Source organism: Natator depressus, chromosome 26 (genome assembly GCF_965152275.1).
Source record: "Natator depressus isolate rNatDep1 chromosome 26, rNatDep2.hap1, whole genome shotgun sequence".
In the NCBI taxonomy this organism is placed as follows: Eukaryota; Metazoa; Chordata; order Testudines; family Cheloniidae; genus Natator; species Natator depressus.
In genome coordinates this window covers 15,659,427-15,676,232 of record NC_134259.1, presented here as the reverse complement: position 1 = coordinate 15,676,232, position 16,806 = coordinate 15,659,427, and the positions used below count along the sequence as shown (strand labels likewise).

Sequence of the window (16,806 nt, the reverse complement as noted above, 5' to 3'; positions counted from 1 at the left end):
GCGGCGCTGGCCAATGAGCGCGCAGGAACGGTCGGCCGCGAGAAGGGAAGGGAAGGGCGGGGCGGGCAGGCGGGCAGGGGCGCCTTGCCGGGCTGCGGCGGAGAGCTCGGGGGCGCCATGGGGCGGGCGAGGGCCACGGCCGCCCAGGGTGAGTGCGGGGTGGGAGGGCTGGGGCTGGGAGAGGGAGAGGGAGAGCGCGCGCTCCGGGCTGAGGTGCGGGGGCCCGGCAGGGAGGGGCGCCTCCTCCCTCGGGGCCTGCGCGGCGCGGGCGGCCCCATCTCTGGTCGCCGGGCTGCGGGGCGCCCGCCCCCAGCTTCTGGGCGAGGCCGGGCTGCGTGCGGGCCCCGGGGCGCTGCCGGGCGGGAGCGGCGGCGGGTCAGGGGCTGGTGGGGCAGCCGTGCTTCTCGTGGCGTGTATGGGAGCCGCTGCAGCACGTTCCTGTGCCCCGCTTGTCTTGCGTCCCCCCTTGGCTCCCTTAGAAACGGCTTGTTTCCAAAATCCCGCCCAAAAACGTGAAGGTGTCACAGTCCCGCTGTTACGGAACGCTTGCTGACTCTCTCACTTTACCACAGAAGTATAAAACCAACTGGCATATAAATATTGTACTTACATCTCAGTGTGTGGTATATAGAGCAAAATAAATATTTCCTTGTCGATATGAAATTTTAGTTTGTACTCGGGATGTAAGAGGTTAACTGATAAGCTTGATGCTTACTGGTTTCTGTTAATGGTTAAACTCTGGCCAGGTAGCTTGGGGCTGCTGGCCGCAGGTGCCCAGGGTCCCTCTGGGCTGCCGGACCTGCTGCTGCCTGGCGTCCCTGCGTGCCTGGGGTCTCTCTGGGCTGCGGGACCCTGGGCGGGGGGCCAGTGACTGGGACCCCTAGTTTCCCAGGTAAACGTTTAATCATGTAACCGATAGAATTTTAATCGGTTACATGGTTACTGTTTTTACATGCTACTTACATCCCTAATTTGTACTGACTTTGCTAGTGTTTTTTATGTAGCCTGTTGTAAAACTAGGCTAATATCTAGATGAGTTGATGTACTCCCTAGAAGACCTCAATGTATTCCCATGGGTACACCTGGTACTAGTCTAATGAACCACTGCTCTAGTCTAATGCCTCATTCTGTTTCCACCTTGAATTCCCTTTATGCTAAACGCCTGAACACTGAACTGTTGTGTTGTTCTTCTTTTCTTTTACGTTTTTGGTCAATAAACGCATTTGTGTGTGCCGTACTGGACTAATACCTTCCCCTATATTCACAGTCAGGCACCCAAACTGCTGCACTAGGGCATTCTCTCCAGAATGATGTTGCCTCTTTATTTTATGGGACTCAAATTAAGGGTGTCTCTGTTTCCTTATGTTTTGCCCCATCTGTCTGTCTGTATGGTCTGTTGTCTCTAGTCTTATAGTAGGTTGTAAACTCTTTGGGTCAGGGATTATCTTTTAGTTCTATTTGCACAGCATTTGGCACAACAGTATACTGGGGGTTCCTAGGCACTATGGTAATGCAAATAATAAAATGGAAATAGCTATATACTTCAATGACAGACATCTTTGGGCTGGTCTACACTAGTGAGGTACTGCAGGGATTCAGCTGGGTTAGGGTTGGCAGCTGGTTGAGATATCACTTGGGGCTGGTTGCCCGAGGCTACTCGGCTTGGGCATCCAGCTGCCCAATGTCCGGTCTCCCCCCATACAAAACATTGCAAGGTAGGGGGGGCGGTGGGGTCGGGACCAGGACCAGATTGAAAGGGCAGTGAGGTACTATAGGGATTCAACTGGCCATGATTCTGTCCCTGACTAGGCTTTTGGGCCTTGCACCTGCAGTTCTTTTGGGTATGTCCGAGACACCCACAGTTATAACAGGTTACATTATTTTTTGCTGTTACCACAAATGCAGTGGTTGTACATAGCACCTGGTTACATTGAGTGCTATATAAAAGGCTCCATATTCCAGCTGCCTGAGCCTTCTGTACTGCCCATTGATGGGGATGTGACTGCTCTTGACTCAGCTGTGACTCATGTTCTTACTCTAGGTCCAGGATATTGAATTCACCCAAATTGAAATGAAGGTGATTGAAGGCCTGAAAATTGGCAATGAATGTCTGAGTAGCCTGGCTTTTTATATCTTTAGCTTGTCTGGCTTCACATTCAGAGGCCCATATATAGATGGATTCATAATCAGAGCCTGGATTCACTCCCAAATTAAGGGCTATTTGCAGGTGGGAGTTAAAACCTTCCTTTAGCATTTTTAGAAACACCTGATCAGTTTTCTTTGGATTGGCAATGCCTGCATTACTTGAATACATTTCCCATTTTGGCTCACAATATTGAGCAGCAGGTTCATCCTTGTCTTGTACGCATCCCACTATTAGTCCCCAATTACTGGCTCTGTTCCCCAAGGTGTTTTGGATGGCTTCCTTAAAATCAGTGCGGGCATGAATCATATCATTTTCTGATTTAAATTTGACAGAGGCCCAAGTGCCATTCCGGTGCTCTTCTGAGAGGCTCTTGACCCATGAAAGGTCGAGGCATTTAGCCTTAGTTAGGATATGAAGATCCCTGGGATGTAATATATAGGTGGTAACCATCTGACTTATTTTTTTCAAAAATTTGGATCTTTGGACTTTAAATCAGGGAGATTTTTCAGTAAGCCTTTCATTTCTTCTGTGCGGAGAGGAGTGTAATTATAAGTATTATGAGCCACTCTGTTATCTGCTGGCCCTGACCATGGTGTGGTTACTTGGAGAGGGGCCAGGGGAGTGCTGGCACTTAAGTCTGGGTGAGGAGGAGGAGAGGGAGGAGGCCAATTATCCCAGTTTTTCCCCATGTGTGCCAGGTTCCAGTCTTGGATTTGTTTTTCAAGGTGTTTCCAATTAATTTCGTTTTGGTCTTTTTCAGTATCGCTGCTTGAATCAGGGTCAGTAAAATTTGGTCCTGCTTCGAGCAGGGGGTTGGACTAGATGACCTTCTGGGGTCCCTTCCAACCCTGATATTCTATGATTCTACCCTTCTGTTGTATGCTAGCAGCAGTACGGCGTGAAGAGGAGCTGGTTTCTTTTATTTTTGCTTTCAGAGTATTGTTTTCTGCTTGAAGCTTACTTAATATGTGGTTTAAATCTGTCTTTTGCTTCAGCTCTGATGTAAGAGTCTTTTGGAGCATTTCTAATTCCCATAATTTCCTTTCATATTCACAGTATAGTATTATAATCCCCTTCTCTAATCTTCTTTTCATCTGACCAGACCACTACAACACGCTATCCATTGTACTCCTACCCTCATTCCATCCATCTTTTGCCATCAACTTTTTAACCTTTTCATGTTTTCCTTTTATAAAATCAATGAGTCTCCCTCTTGTAGAGGGCGTCATTGATGTTCCCTGGGGCCAGTCAATGAGTTTCCCTCCTGTAGAGGGTATCATTGGTGCACCCTGGGGCATGACAACAAGTCCCCCTCCCATAGAGGATATAGTTGACACATTCTGGGGCAACTCATACAACATCGTATCCCAGCTGCGCTTCAGGGGAAACCGACTAAGCATACCCTTGTACTCGGTCTACTGCAGCACGCACTCTGGTGTTCAGTACCTGGCGATGCAGCCTTCACCTCCAGCGATCCCTGCACCTCAAAAACCTTGGCACTGCAGCCTTCGCCTCCAGCAATCTCTGCACCCCAAAAACCTTGGCCACAAACACAGTCCTGTTCAGTCCTCTTGTCTGTGCGTCCTATATGGGTTTGTATTAAGAAGGGGGGTGAAGGGGTGTTTCAGGGAGTCCCAAACCAAGGTGCACGCTAGTAAAAGAGTACTCACCTCTATCCCTGGTTGTGAGAAACTCTCCGAGGATTCCCAATCACACCCTACTCGCTGCACCAATCTGTTAAGCAAAGAGATTCTTTTCCCCAAGAATTGGGCAGGCACAGACAATACTGAAGGAGGCACAGGCGCCAACTTTTCCTGGCACTGGTGGGTGCTTGTGCCCCCCTGCCCCAACTCCACCCCTGCCTCGCCCTCATTCCAACTCCTTCCCCAAAGTCCCCGCCCCAACTCTGCCTCCTCCATGCCCCTATTGGACCCCTCCCCAAATCCCTGGCCTCGCCTCCTCTCCTGAGCATGCCACGTTCCCCCTCCTCCCCCCTCCCTCCCAGTGCTTGCCGCCGCAAAACAGCTGTTTCGCCATGCAAGCGCTGGGAGCCAGGGGGAGAAGCAGGACGCGGCGGCGCGCTCAGGGGAGGAGGCGGAGGTGAGCTGGGGGGCGGGGAGCTGCCAGTGGGTGCAGAGCAGTCACCAATTTTTCCCCGTGGGTGCTCCAGCTCTGGAGCACCCATGGAGTTGGCGCCTATGGAAGGAGGATTTATTCATGGTACCAGGAAGACTGGTAAACAGCTTCAAAGGTGTGGGGTTACAGTGACCAATTATATACCTTTCTTTTATCACTTCATTTGCATTTATTTTGTTCTTACAGAGACAAACATTGTTTCAGAGACAGAGAATGCACTTAACATGACAGTGACAGGAACAGAACATACGCATCAAACTGTTTTGATTACATCACTTATTCATGACTACCTTAAGGCAAAGGGGTGGGGTGGGGGTGAGTGTTTACAGATATCCGGAGGGCTGTGAAGGGAGGGTTTGTTCTGTTCTAAGAGCTGAGTTACCAGGCGGACATTTGACCGTATAAGTTTATCAAGTGTTTACAGTTGTCAGTGTCCTTGGGCTTCCGGAGTTTCTGCTTGTTAGTTACGTGGGTTTCTGTCTCATGACTAACTGAATTTTAACTGTTGCCTAACATCACTGAGGTTTGTCTAAAGAGTTTGAAATTAAGCGTTAGCCTACAAAGAAGAGAAAATTGTGCTCTTCTTGGTTAGTTTGCATAAATAAAGGTTAGGAGTTTTATATTTTTTCTGGTTGTCTTTTTAATATTAGACATCCGGTCTTGTCTAGCCCATTTTTAGTAGAGGACTCTGAGTAGAGAACTAGTGACTTATGACTTAAGAAGATGAAAATTAAATAACTGAGGGAGAAGAAATTTTAGGCAAGACTCACTGTGATGCTCTGTACCTCGGGGGGGAACACCCAGCAACCCCATGTTCATCCTTGTAAAATGATTGTGTGGTATCTAGTGCAAAGTGTGTCATGTCGGGTGTCTTCAGAAGGCTCATGATGCACTGAGCATTGTTGTTATAGTAATGTTACCATAATTGTTGTTACAGCAATGTTATAGTAATGTTATAGGTTATAATTTCATGTATATAGTTAGGAGGCTGAAAATGTGTCTTCATGGCTTAAAATAAGCCCAGGCAAAAACTCTCCAAGAGCAAAGAGGCAGTTCACACCTCATCAGGGCATGGATGGGACAAACCCAGTCCAGCCTCACAGGAGCCCTAGGCCAGCGTCCTTTGCAGCAACAAAGGATCTGTTGGACTCTCAAGTGAGTCACACACCCCCTTCTTTTGGTCAGTTTGGGACTGTGATGAGGTAATGCTCATCTGACTCTGAAGGGTGGGGGCAAAGCCAAGAGGGAAGAAAGAACATGATAAAAGGGAGAGATGTTTGCCATGCTTCCTCTCTCTTCCACCTACATCTACAGACACCACACAAAGTGACTAAAGCACTGATCAAAGGGGAGAGCCTGGCTGAAGGGCAACCAGCCAGCCTGTGGTGAGAAGCACCTAAGGCAGAGGTGGGCAGACTACGGCCCGTGGGCCACATCTGGCCTGCAGGACCCTCCTTCCCGGCCCCCTGAGCTCCTGGCCCTGGAGGCTAGCCCCCGGGCCCTCCCCCACTGTTCGCCCTCCCCCTCAGCTTTGCGCTCTGGGTTGCCGGGAAGTGCAGTTGCAGAGCCGCGGCCTGACCCGGTGCTCCAGGCAGCACGGTAAGGGAGCCGGGGGGTTGGATAGAGGGCAGGGGAGTTGGGGGTGGTGGTCAAGGGCGGGGGTGTGGATAGGGGTTGGGGTGGTCAGAGGGCGGGGAACAGGGGGGTTGGATGGGGCAGGGGTCCTGGGAGGGCAGTCAGGAAGGAGTGGGGGGGTTGGATGGGGTGGCAGGGGGCAGTCAGGGGTGGGGGGGACAGGGAGCAGAAGGGGTTGGATGAGGCAGGAGTCCCAGGGAGCTGTCGGGGGGTGAGAAGCTGGGGGTTCGGATAGGATGTGGGGGCCAGGCCACGCCTGGCTGTTTGGGGAGACACAGCCGCCCCTAACTGGCCCTCCATACAATTTTGGAAACCCGATGTGTCCCTCAGGCCAAAAAGTTTGCCCGTCCCTGATCTAAGGGCTTGGCTACACTTGCAAGTTAGAGTGCATTAAAGCAGCCCAGGGTACCCTAACCCCGGACGTGTTCACACTGGCAAGGCACGTAGAGCGCCCGGACTCCGCGCCTGGAGGGCTCCTGATAATCCACCTCTATGAGAAGCAGAACGCTTGCTGGGCCCCAGCTGGAGCATCGTGGCACCAGTGTGGATGCCCTGGTCTATTAATGCGCTCGGATCGGCCTCCAGTAGTGTCCCACAATGCCTGTTCTAGCCACTCTGGTCATCACTTTGAACTCTACTGCCCTGCCCTCAGGTGACCAACTGTCAGACCCGCCCTTTAAATTCTCTGGGAATTTTGAAAATCCCCTTCCTGTTTGCTTAGCCAGGCGTGGAGTGCTCTTGGTGAATCTTTCCAGGTGACCATGCCTCCACCTGCTAGGCGATCCCCAGTATGGAGCAATGGCGAGGTGCTGGACCTCCTCAGTGTTTGAGGGGAGGAAGCTGTCAGGTCCCAGCTGCGCTCCAGTTGTAGGAATTACAGTACCTTCCGGCAGATATCAAGGGACATGATGGAAAGGAGCCATGAGCAGGACACGCTGCAGTGCAGGGTTAAAGTGAAGGAGCTGCGGAATGCCTACCACAAAGCGCAGGAGACAAACCGCCACTCTGGTGCTGCCCCCGTGACCTGCCATTTCTACAAAGAGATGGACGCAATACTTGGGGGCGACCCCACCTCCACTCCGAAGACCACCATGTACGCTTCAGAGCCCAGTTCAACAAGGCAGGAGGAGGAAACCGGGAGCGAGGGTGCTGAGAAAGAGGGGGACAGCCTAGCATCCCTAGGTGCATGCAGCCAGGAGCTGTTTTCAAGCCAGGAGGAAGGTAGCCAGTCGCAGCGGACGGTGCTTGGGGAAGAACAAACAGCAGAGGAGGTTCCCGGTAAGCGGCTTTTATTTTGGAAAGGAAGTTGTTTGGTGCAGGCTCTTGGGGCTAGGAGGGTAGGGCTGCATGCATGCCTAGGTGTGGAATAGGGCATTGATGTGCTCTCTCACATCGTGGTAATTGGCCTCAGTGATCTCTTCAAAGGTCTCATGCAGAAGCTGGGCAATCCGCCTGCGCAGGTTCTTTGGCAGAGCTACTGTGCTCCTTGTCCCAGTAAGGCCAACAGGTCCGCACCACTGTGCCGTGATGGGCTGGGGGGACTATTGCTGCACACAGGCAAGCTGTATATGGGCCAGAGCAGAAGCCGCATTGTAGGAGAAGACCCTCCCTTGCTTCCCAGGTCACCCTCAGCAGCGAAATATCTTCCAGGATGAACTCATCCTGTGGAAAATGTGGGGATAGTGTTCAGTATAAGGTCCTCCTGCAGCTGTTGGCTCTCCCCAAGGCACAGAACCCCAGAGGACAGTACGGCCGTAAAGCAATCAGTCCCCCTTGCCCCTGTGCTTACTCACCATTTTGGGACTCCTGTGGGTTATGTGCGCTCGTTTTGGGACGGGCAGTTTCTGCTATTGTGTACACTGTACTTGAAGTATGTCCGAATCATTGCTCTGTCTGGTGTGAACAATGCTGCCTACATTAAGTGTTGCATTTTGGCTTTACAGATGCAACCTTGAGGTCCCAGCCGTCCTTGTTATCAACGACCGAAAGACTCCAAAAAGTCAGAAAGCGTCCGTGAAGAAGCAAAGAGGACATGCTGCATGAAGTCATGCAGCAGTCCTTAATGAAAATCAAAAAGTGCAGGAGAGTGAAAGGAGGGTCCATCAGCAGAATGCAGATCGCCGGCACCAAAGCACGGAGCGGCTGCTAAGCATCATGGAGCGCCAAGCAGACTTGATACAGGCACTTGTAGCACTGCAGGCGGAGAACTTCCATGCCTGCGCCCCCCGCAGCCCTTCTCCCAAAACTTTCCCTTGTGCCCCCATGTCACCGCCAACCCACTTTTCCCAACATCCGGGTTCTTATCGCCACCAGCTGCCTCCAACACCTGTAGCTTCACCATCCAGCCCTGCAAACTACGACCCTTACCCACTGCACTGAACCCCCATCACCATGCATTTTAGCCAGGCTGAAGTGCAGCACTCATTGCATGGCACTCCAGACACGAAGGCTGAGTATGATAACAGGACATACACAAATCCGTGATTGTCCTGTTTCCCCACCCCACTCCCTTCCCTCGTGCCACACAGCACAGATGTGTCATTCCGTTTCTGTTTCCCAAGCAGTTGTTTCTTTTCAATAAATGAATTTTTTGGCTTTGAAAACATTCTTTATTACTGCATTAAGTGAAAGATACCATAGCCCAGGAAAGCAACAGGCACTGCAAGTCAGTGCATCATACGTAGCAAACACAGATTCCTACTAACATTGGAACTGTTGCACTTCACTCCCGTGCAGGGCAACAAACATTACTGGTGGCTTTCAGCCTCAAATTGCTCCCTCAACGCATCCCTAATCCTTGCAGCCCTGCGCTGGGCCCCTCTAATATCCCTGGTCTCTGGCTGTTCAAATTCAGCCTCCAGGTGTTGAACCTCCGAGGTCCATGCCCGAGTGAATCTTTCACCCTTCCATTCACAAATGTTATGGACGGTACAGCATGCGGATATAACCGTGGGGATGATGTCGTCGGCCAGGTCCAGCTTCCCATACAGACAGCACCGGTGGCCCTTTAAATGGCCAAAAGCACACTCCACAGCCATTCTGCACTGGCTCAGCCTGTTGTTGAACCGCTCCTTGCTGCTGTCAAGGCTCTCTGTGTAGGGTTTCATGAGCCATGGCATTAAAGAGTAAGTGGGGTCTCCAAGGATCACAATGGGCATTTCGACTTCCCCTGCGGTGATCTTCTGGTCTGGGAAGAAAGTCCTGGCTTTCAGCTTCCTGAACAGGCCAATGTTCTGAAAGATGCATGCGTCATGCACCTTTCCAGGCCAGCCTGCGTTAATGTCAATGAAACGCCCACAGTGATCCACAAGCTCCTGAAGAACCATAGAGAAATATCCCTTCCGATTTATATACTCGGCGGCTAGGTGGGCTGGTGCCAGAATTGGAATGTGCGTCCCATCTGTCACCCCTCAGCAGTTAGGGAAACCCATTTGTGCAAAGCCGGCCACAATGTCATGCACGTTACCCAGAGTCACAGTTTTTCTGAGCAGGATGCGAATAATGGCCCTGCAAACTTGCATCAACACGATTGCAATAGTTGATTTTCCCAATCCAAACTGGTTAGTGACCGATCAGTAGCTGTCTGGAGTTGCCAGATTTCAATAGCCACCCACTTCTCCACTGGCAGGGCAGCTCTCAATCTTGTGTCCTTGCGTCGCAGGGTGGGGGTGAGCTCAGCACGCAGTCCCATGAAAGTGACTTTTCTCATCTGAAAGTTCTGCGGCCACTGCTCATCATCCCAGACTTGCCTGACGATGTGATCCCACCACTCGGTGCTTGTTTCCCGAGCCCAAAAGTAGTGTTCCACTGTGGTGAGCGTGTCCGTGAATGTCGCAAGCAATTTCATGTTGTATGCGTTATGCGAGTCGACGTAGTCAGACTCCTCACTGTCAGTTTGTAGCTTAAGGAGTAACTCGACTGCAATTCGTGACATGCTGGCGAGACCCATCAGCATATTCCTCAGCAGTTCGGGCTCCATTCCCGCAGACCGAAAGTGAAGACGGCGCACGCAGTACAAAAAACGTTGAAAGATGGCACCAAGTGTGGATGGAATCACAGGGATTGCTGGGATGCGAAACGATGCATCACGGGGCGTTGGGACAGGACCCAGAATGCCCCGCCCCCTTCCCACAAGCCACAGCGCCAGAATGGGAAAAGCTGCTCTGTGGGATAGCTGCCCAGAATGCACCGCTCCCAATGGCGCTGCAAGTGCCGCAAATGTGGCCACGCCCGTGCGCTTGCAGTTGACAGTGTGAACACACTGCAGCGCTTTCCCTGCTGGGGTCTCCGAGGGCGGGTTTAACTCACAGCACTCTACATCTGCAAGTGTAGCCATGCCCTAAGATTGTAAGGGTGCTGGAAGTGTTAAAATCAGCTTAGAACGTGTTCTGCTTTTATTTCATTTGGCTAAATCCGACTTGTTATGCTTTGACTTATAATCACTTAAAACCTATCTTTCGTAGCTAATAAATTTGTTTGTTCTACCAGAAGCAGTGCGTTTGGTTTGAAGCGTGTCAGACTCCCTTTGGGCTAACGAGCCTGATAACATATCAATATCTTTGTTAAACTGATGAACTTATATAAGCTTGCAGCGTCCAGCGGGCATACCTGGACACTGCAAGACAGAGGTTTCCTAGGGTTGTGTCTGGGACCGGAGATATTGGCTAGTGTCATTCGGTTGCACAATCCAAAGAGCAGCTTACATGCCAGAGGCTGTGCGTGAACAGCTCAGGGGTGGGGGTTCTCACAGCAGAGCAGGGTAAGGCTGGCTGCCAGAGTCAAGGATTGGAGTAACCTAGCAGATCACTGGTCCAGATAATACCAGAGAGGAATGTCACACTCACTTTGGGGGTGGGGGAAAGCATCTGTTAACTCATTTTAGTTAACATGTTTGTTATGCTAGTGCCTAGGGGCCAACCCCATTGTGCTAGGCGCTGTACAAACAGTAGTAGATGATTTCTGCCCCCAAAAGCTTACAATCTAAATAGATAGGAAAGACACCAGGTGGGGCAAGGGGTATAACAGACAAACAGAGTGAACTATGTGATGGCAGCAAACATCATGTTAGGCTTTGTCTACACTAGCACTTTTGTTGGCAAAATTTTGTCGGTCAGGGGTGTGAAGAAACCACCCTGCTGACTGACATAAGTTTCACCAACAAAAGTGTCAGGGTGGACAGCGCTATGTTGGAGGGAGAGTGTCTCCTGCCGGCATAGCTACTGCTACTCATTGGAGGTGGTTTAATTATGCCGGCAGGAGAGCGCTCTCCCACTGTCATAGAGCTGCTACACAGGAGACCTTTGCCTCTGTAAGGTCCGTAGTGTAGACATAGCCTCAGTTCTCCTTTTTAGTTTAACCTTTGAACAATTCAGCACAGCACCATCCTGCCCTGTACTCCCAAAATCACCCCAAACAAAACAAACTTTCATCTGAAAGATGAGACCTTGTTTTGTTATGTCTTATAGAACTCAAGTCTTACTTTCAGACGTTAGCTTGAATATTAACACCACAAATGTAAACTAGTTTTATGGTACATCCATTTCAGTGACATATTTCTAGGAATAGTGTCACCTACTGCAGTCAGCAGAGAAGGGAGCCCAAGAAATGTTTTAGGGTAAAATAATTTAAATGTGAATTAAAACAAATCAGCCACTCTCATTAATATGTTAGAAATATTAAGTCCTATGATTTTTTTAAAATGTATATTATACTTTACTGTGATCTCGTTGCAGAAGAGCGGCAGAACAAGCTTCAGGAGTATTTAGCAGCTAAAGGAAAGCTGAAATGTCCAAATACAAAGTGAGTTTGAACAAATTTTTAATTGAATCCTGTCTTGCTTGCTAATATTTAACTTCAGAATTCTCAGTTAATGATTAGCTGAGAATTCCTGTTTCCCTGTGCTTAGCTGCCCCTATAATTACAAAGAGGAACATATTTTAGTACCCCGGTTCTCAAGTTGTGGGCCCCACAGAGTTGCTGTCATAAAACAGAATCATCTCTTCTTAGTTATAGCCTCTTCATGTATTTTTTGAGTCTTTTTGTCCAATTAAAGGGATATAGTTGACTCAAATTACACTGGTCTGAATATGTTGACTATAGTTAGATCTAAGATTACTGTAACTGAAAAATTAATCACCCTGTGTATTTGACAAAAAAATCTTATTTGTTATGAGTTAGGGCTCAATCCGGGAGTAGGATTTCTGAGGACAGACTCTTATGCTTAAGGAAATCCTGTTGGAGGACAGCGGCCTTGGTCAGTTTCCCTTGTTTCTGTGGGGGTCTCTCACAGAAAAACGTTTCACTTTTTAAAAATGAGGTTGTAAAGCGACAACTGGCAGATGGAGTCATGTGGGAGGGAGCAGGTGTAGAACCTGAAATTGTTCTTAATTCACCTTTTAAAAAAAAAGACTAGATTTCTAGTTGACTTTCAACTATATTCTGTGTAAATGCTTTGTCTGTCTTTAATTGAGGTTTGTAAATTGCACAATGACTGCATTTTGTGCCTGATGCCAACATTAAAGAGGTAGTAAAAATATAGGGGAGCAGAACCTAATAACAGTGACCTGGAGAGAATAGAGCAGGGGAATTTGAAGGTGATATGGGGAGATTTGGTGCTAATATTTTTAAAGTCATGCTCCCAAGGAGAGGAAGCAAATAGCTCAGATAGTGTGAGGTGGTAGAAGAGAGGCATTAGAGACTTTCTCATCTTGACTCTTTAATTCTGGCATAATATTCAGTTGACAGGTACTAGTACTATGGCAAAAGTGAGTCCTCTTTGTAAAATAAATAAATAAATAAAAATAAAAAAATTCGTACATGTTTGTGAGGTGATGAGGAATAAGGGCTGGGAGCCAGGGTTAGAAAACTGCTCCCTGCCTTTCAAATAATGGCCAAAATTGAATCCATATGTTGCCTGTGGTAGTGGAGGGCCTCGAGGGCTGCATGGCTTGGCGGTTTCTAAAGATCAGAAATACAGCTTAGTAGGGAGGGGAGAAAATCCATCATCTTTCAGTCACTTAGTCAGTGCACAGTTATGATCCGATATATATTCTCTATCTAGGCCCTTGTATCCCACCATCCAAGTGGTATCTGAGCAAAAATTAATCTCTCTAGAAATTCCTGTTGAGTTGGTAATCTTTATTAATATTGCACTACAGTTTGTCATGCTGTCTGGAGTGGCTCCTGACCCTGAGTCGCTCTCTTAGGGCCGACACCCCAAACTGGTGGTGTGTTCTATAATTAGATTTCACCAAGCCAGTAATAAATGTGAACTCCTGGATCACTATACGAGTCTTATTATGGAGTCCCAGACAATCCCCTTAGGGTAGGGGTGGGGAACCTCTTTTCTATTGGGGGCCACTGACCGACAGAAAAATCAGTCATGGGGCCCACACAGGCCTGTCCGGGGGGGGGTGGGAGGGAGGGGCCGTCAGGGCTTCCACTAGGCTCTGGGGTGGGGCCAGAAATGAGGGGTTCAGGGAGCGGGCTAGGGTAGGGGGTTGGGGTGCAGGCTCTGGGAGGGGATTGGGGTGTGGGAGGGGGCTCAGGGCTGGGGCAAGGGGTTGGGGTGCAGGAGGGAGCTCATGGCTGGGACAGGGAGTTCAGAGTGGACGTGCAGGCTCTGCGAGTGAGTTAGGGTGGGGGAGGGAGTTTTGACCTTGGACAGGGGGTTTGGGGTGGGTGTATGTTCTCTGGGAGTGGGTTGGGGTGCAGGAGGGGGCTCAGGGCTGGGGCCGGGGGTTGGGGTGCAGGAGGGGGTGAGGGGTGTGGGCTCTGGCCAGGTGCCGCTTACCTCAGGTGGCAGCGTAGCGGGCTCCTCTCCCTGCCTTAGCCCTGTGCCACTCCTGATGTGGCCAGGCAGCTCTGTATGGTGCAGGCAGGGATAGGCGCACATGGACTTGGAGCTTCCCTGATCACCCCTGTGCCTAGAAAGGGCTGCAGAGAGAGCTGACCGACAGGCCTGGCATCCTAGCTTCCCCACACAGTGGGGCGAGCCAGCGCTTGCAGTTCCAGCCCCATGGAGGGGGCACCGAGGCTCAGGGCTTCCAGCCAGTGCAAGATGAAATTGCCGCAGGCCAGATGAAATTAAGTAGGGGGCTGGAGGTTCCCCACCCCTGCCTTACAGTATGTCTACATTGGTAAGTTTTTATGCCAAAAGTTATACCATTTTTAAAGCACTTCAATTAAAAGCGCTGTTGCATGTCCACACTGGCTCCTTGTGTTGCTGGAGCAGCTGTGGTAGCTATTCCACTATGCAACTGGCCGCAGGGTGCTTTGGGAAGGATTTGCGGGGCAGGTACAGCCTCACATGATGTAGGTTTCTCAATTCCATTGCCAGCTGCTTTTCAACTGATGTGGGGGGGGACAGTGTGTGACAGCAAGTGTGTGTAGGGGGAGAAGACAGACATCGTGTGTTGCGGGAGAGTGTTGGCATGCTGTCTCATAAATTCAGACAGCCGCTGGAAGTAATCAGTCCTGAGACATGGGGAGGGGGAGACCCCAACCTCAGCCCCGCCCCCCCCCCCCCCCCCCCGCCCCAGCTCTGCATAGCACAGTCTCTCTCACTGTCACACATACATATGCACCCCTGCCTGCCCCTGTTCCTATTGTGGGAGATAGCAGGAGCATTCCTCAATAATGATTTGCTTTATGTCCCAGAGCAGCACAGCAGCCCAGGCTGTCAGAACATCAGAAAGGAGCTTTGAAAGGGGAGGGACGCATGCCTTCAGGGCTGCTGAGTTCAAAACAATGAGCAGAGTGGTCACTGCAGGCATTGTGGAACACTTCCAGAGGCCAGCTGCAGTGATAAAAGCAGCCAAGGCGTTCACACTGGTACTACAGCATTAAAGCCTCAGCGCAAAAGGCCTTATGTCCATCATTGGGATGGTTTTATTACAGTGCTGCAACTGAGGAGTTTGGGCGCAAAAAATGACTTGTCAGTGTGGATGCCACTTTGTTTCAGTGCAAAAAGCTGACTTTTTTAGTGCGAAAACTTGCAAGTGTAGACCAGGCCTTAGACTCTCCAGTGTATCTTGCCACCCAGACAAAATTGGACTTTGTGATAAAATGGTTGGTTACACCAAAAATCACATCACATTTAGGTTGCTTCTAGTCGCAAGATTCTAGTCACTTACCCTAAATCAACTGGTGCTCTATATCTTACACTCAAGACAGCGCTGGTAGTCAATTCTATAGTAAACTAAGTTTTATTAGCTAAGAAAGGGAAATAAGAATTATTGAGAGGTTAAAGCAGGTAAAATATATTGACAGATAAGTCACAGTTTGTCATTCCAAATGGTGGCAGTGATATAATAAACTGTCAGTTTCCCAAAAGTCTTTTCAGGATACTCCGATTGTCTCTGGGGATTTCTGCTTTGTGTCTGGTGCACTTCCCTGTAAGAGTCCAAACAATCCAGAGATGAAAGATCTTTCCTTGAATCCATACTTATAGCTTCTTCTCACAGAAAACAAGCTGACAGTGTTAGTACCCACATGGGCTTTTCCTTTGATGACCAAGGAATGCATTTTGGGTCTTTGACCTCGGTCATCTCACACAATGACCACTTGCTTTGAAATTAGTACTTTTCTGTTAAAGTTCTTCATTTGCATTTCACAAGGTGTCCTTGTCCTTTGATGGGTTATTTTGTTACAAGGATATACACAATGTAAATGTTTGCTACCACATTATAACAGGATACAGATAAGTGAAAACAATGCAAGAAACGTTCCATTCATTCTCATGAAGTTTAAACACCAAATATACTCTTATACTGTGACAGGTTCCCTGGGGTGCAACCTGGAACTCGGGTACCACTGAGCCCTCTGGCTTACCAACCTGGGCTCCTTCTCACACTGTGATGCTGTTACAAACTGCAAACCTCTCCTGGTACTGCACTTAACACATCATCAAGCAGCTGGAGCTCAGTGGTCACCCTTTCAAAATCTTCAGCAAGATGGCTGTTCTTTAACAGAGAGGATGTGCTGTGGTTTAAGCCGGTGGAGCTGAGGACCAAGTGGGGCCACAAAGAACAAATCACAGAGCCACTAGGGACTCATGGTCACATGAAGTGTCATTTTGATGGGCAGCTGAAATCCCAGGACACGGTGCTGCTGAATCTGTACAAGTGCATCTTTCCTAAATGGTCTTATGACCCGCATGTGCCGGAGCTGGTACTGTGGGTGAGAAACTAAAAGCAACTCCCTATGCAGGACGTGGAGATGGAATAACCCTCCAGGCCTAACATGGCTGCTGTGGTTCTCACCTTCTGCACCCCACGTGGGTGCTTGGCTGTTTCAAGCCTCATGAGAAGTAGGGAGAACTGCCCTGGACATGTTAGTGCTGTGCCTTTCCTGGGGTTTGTATCCAGCATTCATGCTGGCTGCTGCAGCATTAGATCTGGCTCACAACTGCCTATGCCCTAGCCTCAAATGCCAGTTTATTTCAATGGTAAATATATCTTCACTTCAATTAAAAAAAAAAAAAATCCATAGGCAGGGACGCACCAAGCTGTGATACATGAATGCTTTTGCCAACCACTCATGAACCAACAATAAAGAGGCTCCAGCCAATTCCACACAGCTCCCCAGTCTAGGACCCCAGAACTGTACCGTCTTGCCCTGGACAGAAGCCTGACCAGTGTAAATTTATAACCCAGTCCACCATTCCTTTAGTGTGGAGAGGACATGCACCAGCTCTTGTTCCTGAGCAGATTTCCCAGGCACTTTATGCCAAAACACATTGTTTTAGGTAAAATATAAAACAGATTTATTAACTACAGAAAGATAGATTTTAAGTGATAAGTAATAAGCATACAGATCAAAATTGGTTACCCAAGAAATAAAAGTAAAATCACAATTTGAGTTCTATAAACTAGACATGATTTAAATCA

The 16,806-nt window shown here is 49.3% G+C and overlaps 1 protein-coding gene across 2 annotated transcripts in view; it reads left to right on the top strand.

The window, feature by feature from the left end:
• The first annotated feature begins 60 nt into the window (after positions 1 to 60).
• Positions 61 to 16,806, top strand: part of CKAP2L (cytoskeleton associated protein 2 like) — a 41,162-nt gene continuing 24,416 nt past the window's right edge. The window contains exons 1-2 of one of the 2 annotated variants that reach the window (XM_074939993.1): positions 61 to 148; positions 11,650 to 11,716. In XM_074939993.1, coding sequence (XP_074796094.1) covers positions 118 to 148; positions 11,650 to 11,716 — 98 coding nt within the window. In that variant the 5' untranslated portion in view covers positions 61 to 117. The remainder of the gene's footprint in view (positions 149 to 11,649; positions 11,717 to 16,806) is intronic. The other variant, XM_074939994.1, reaches the window with a different exon arrangement.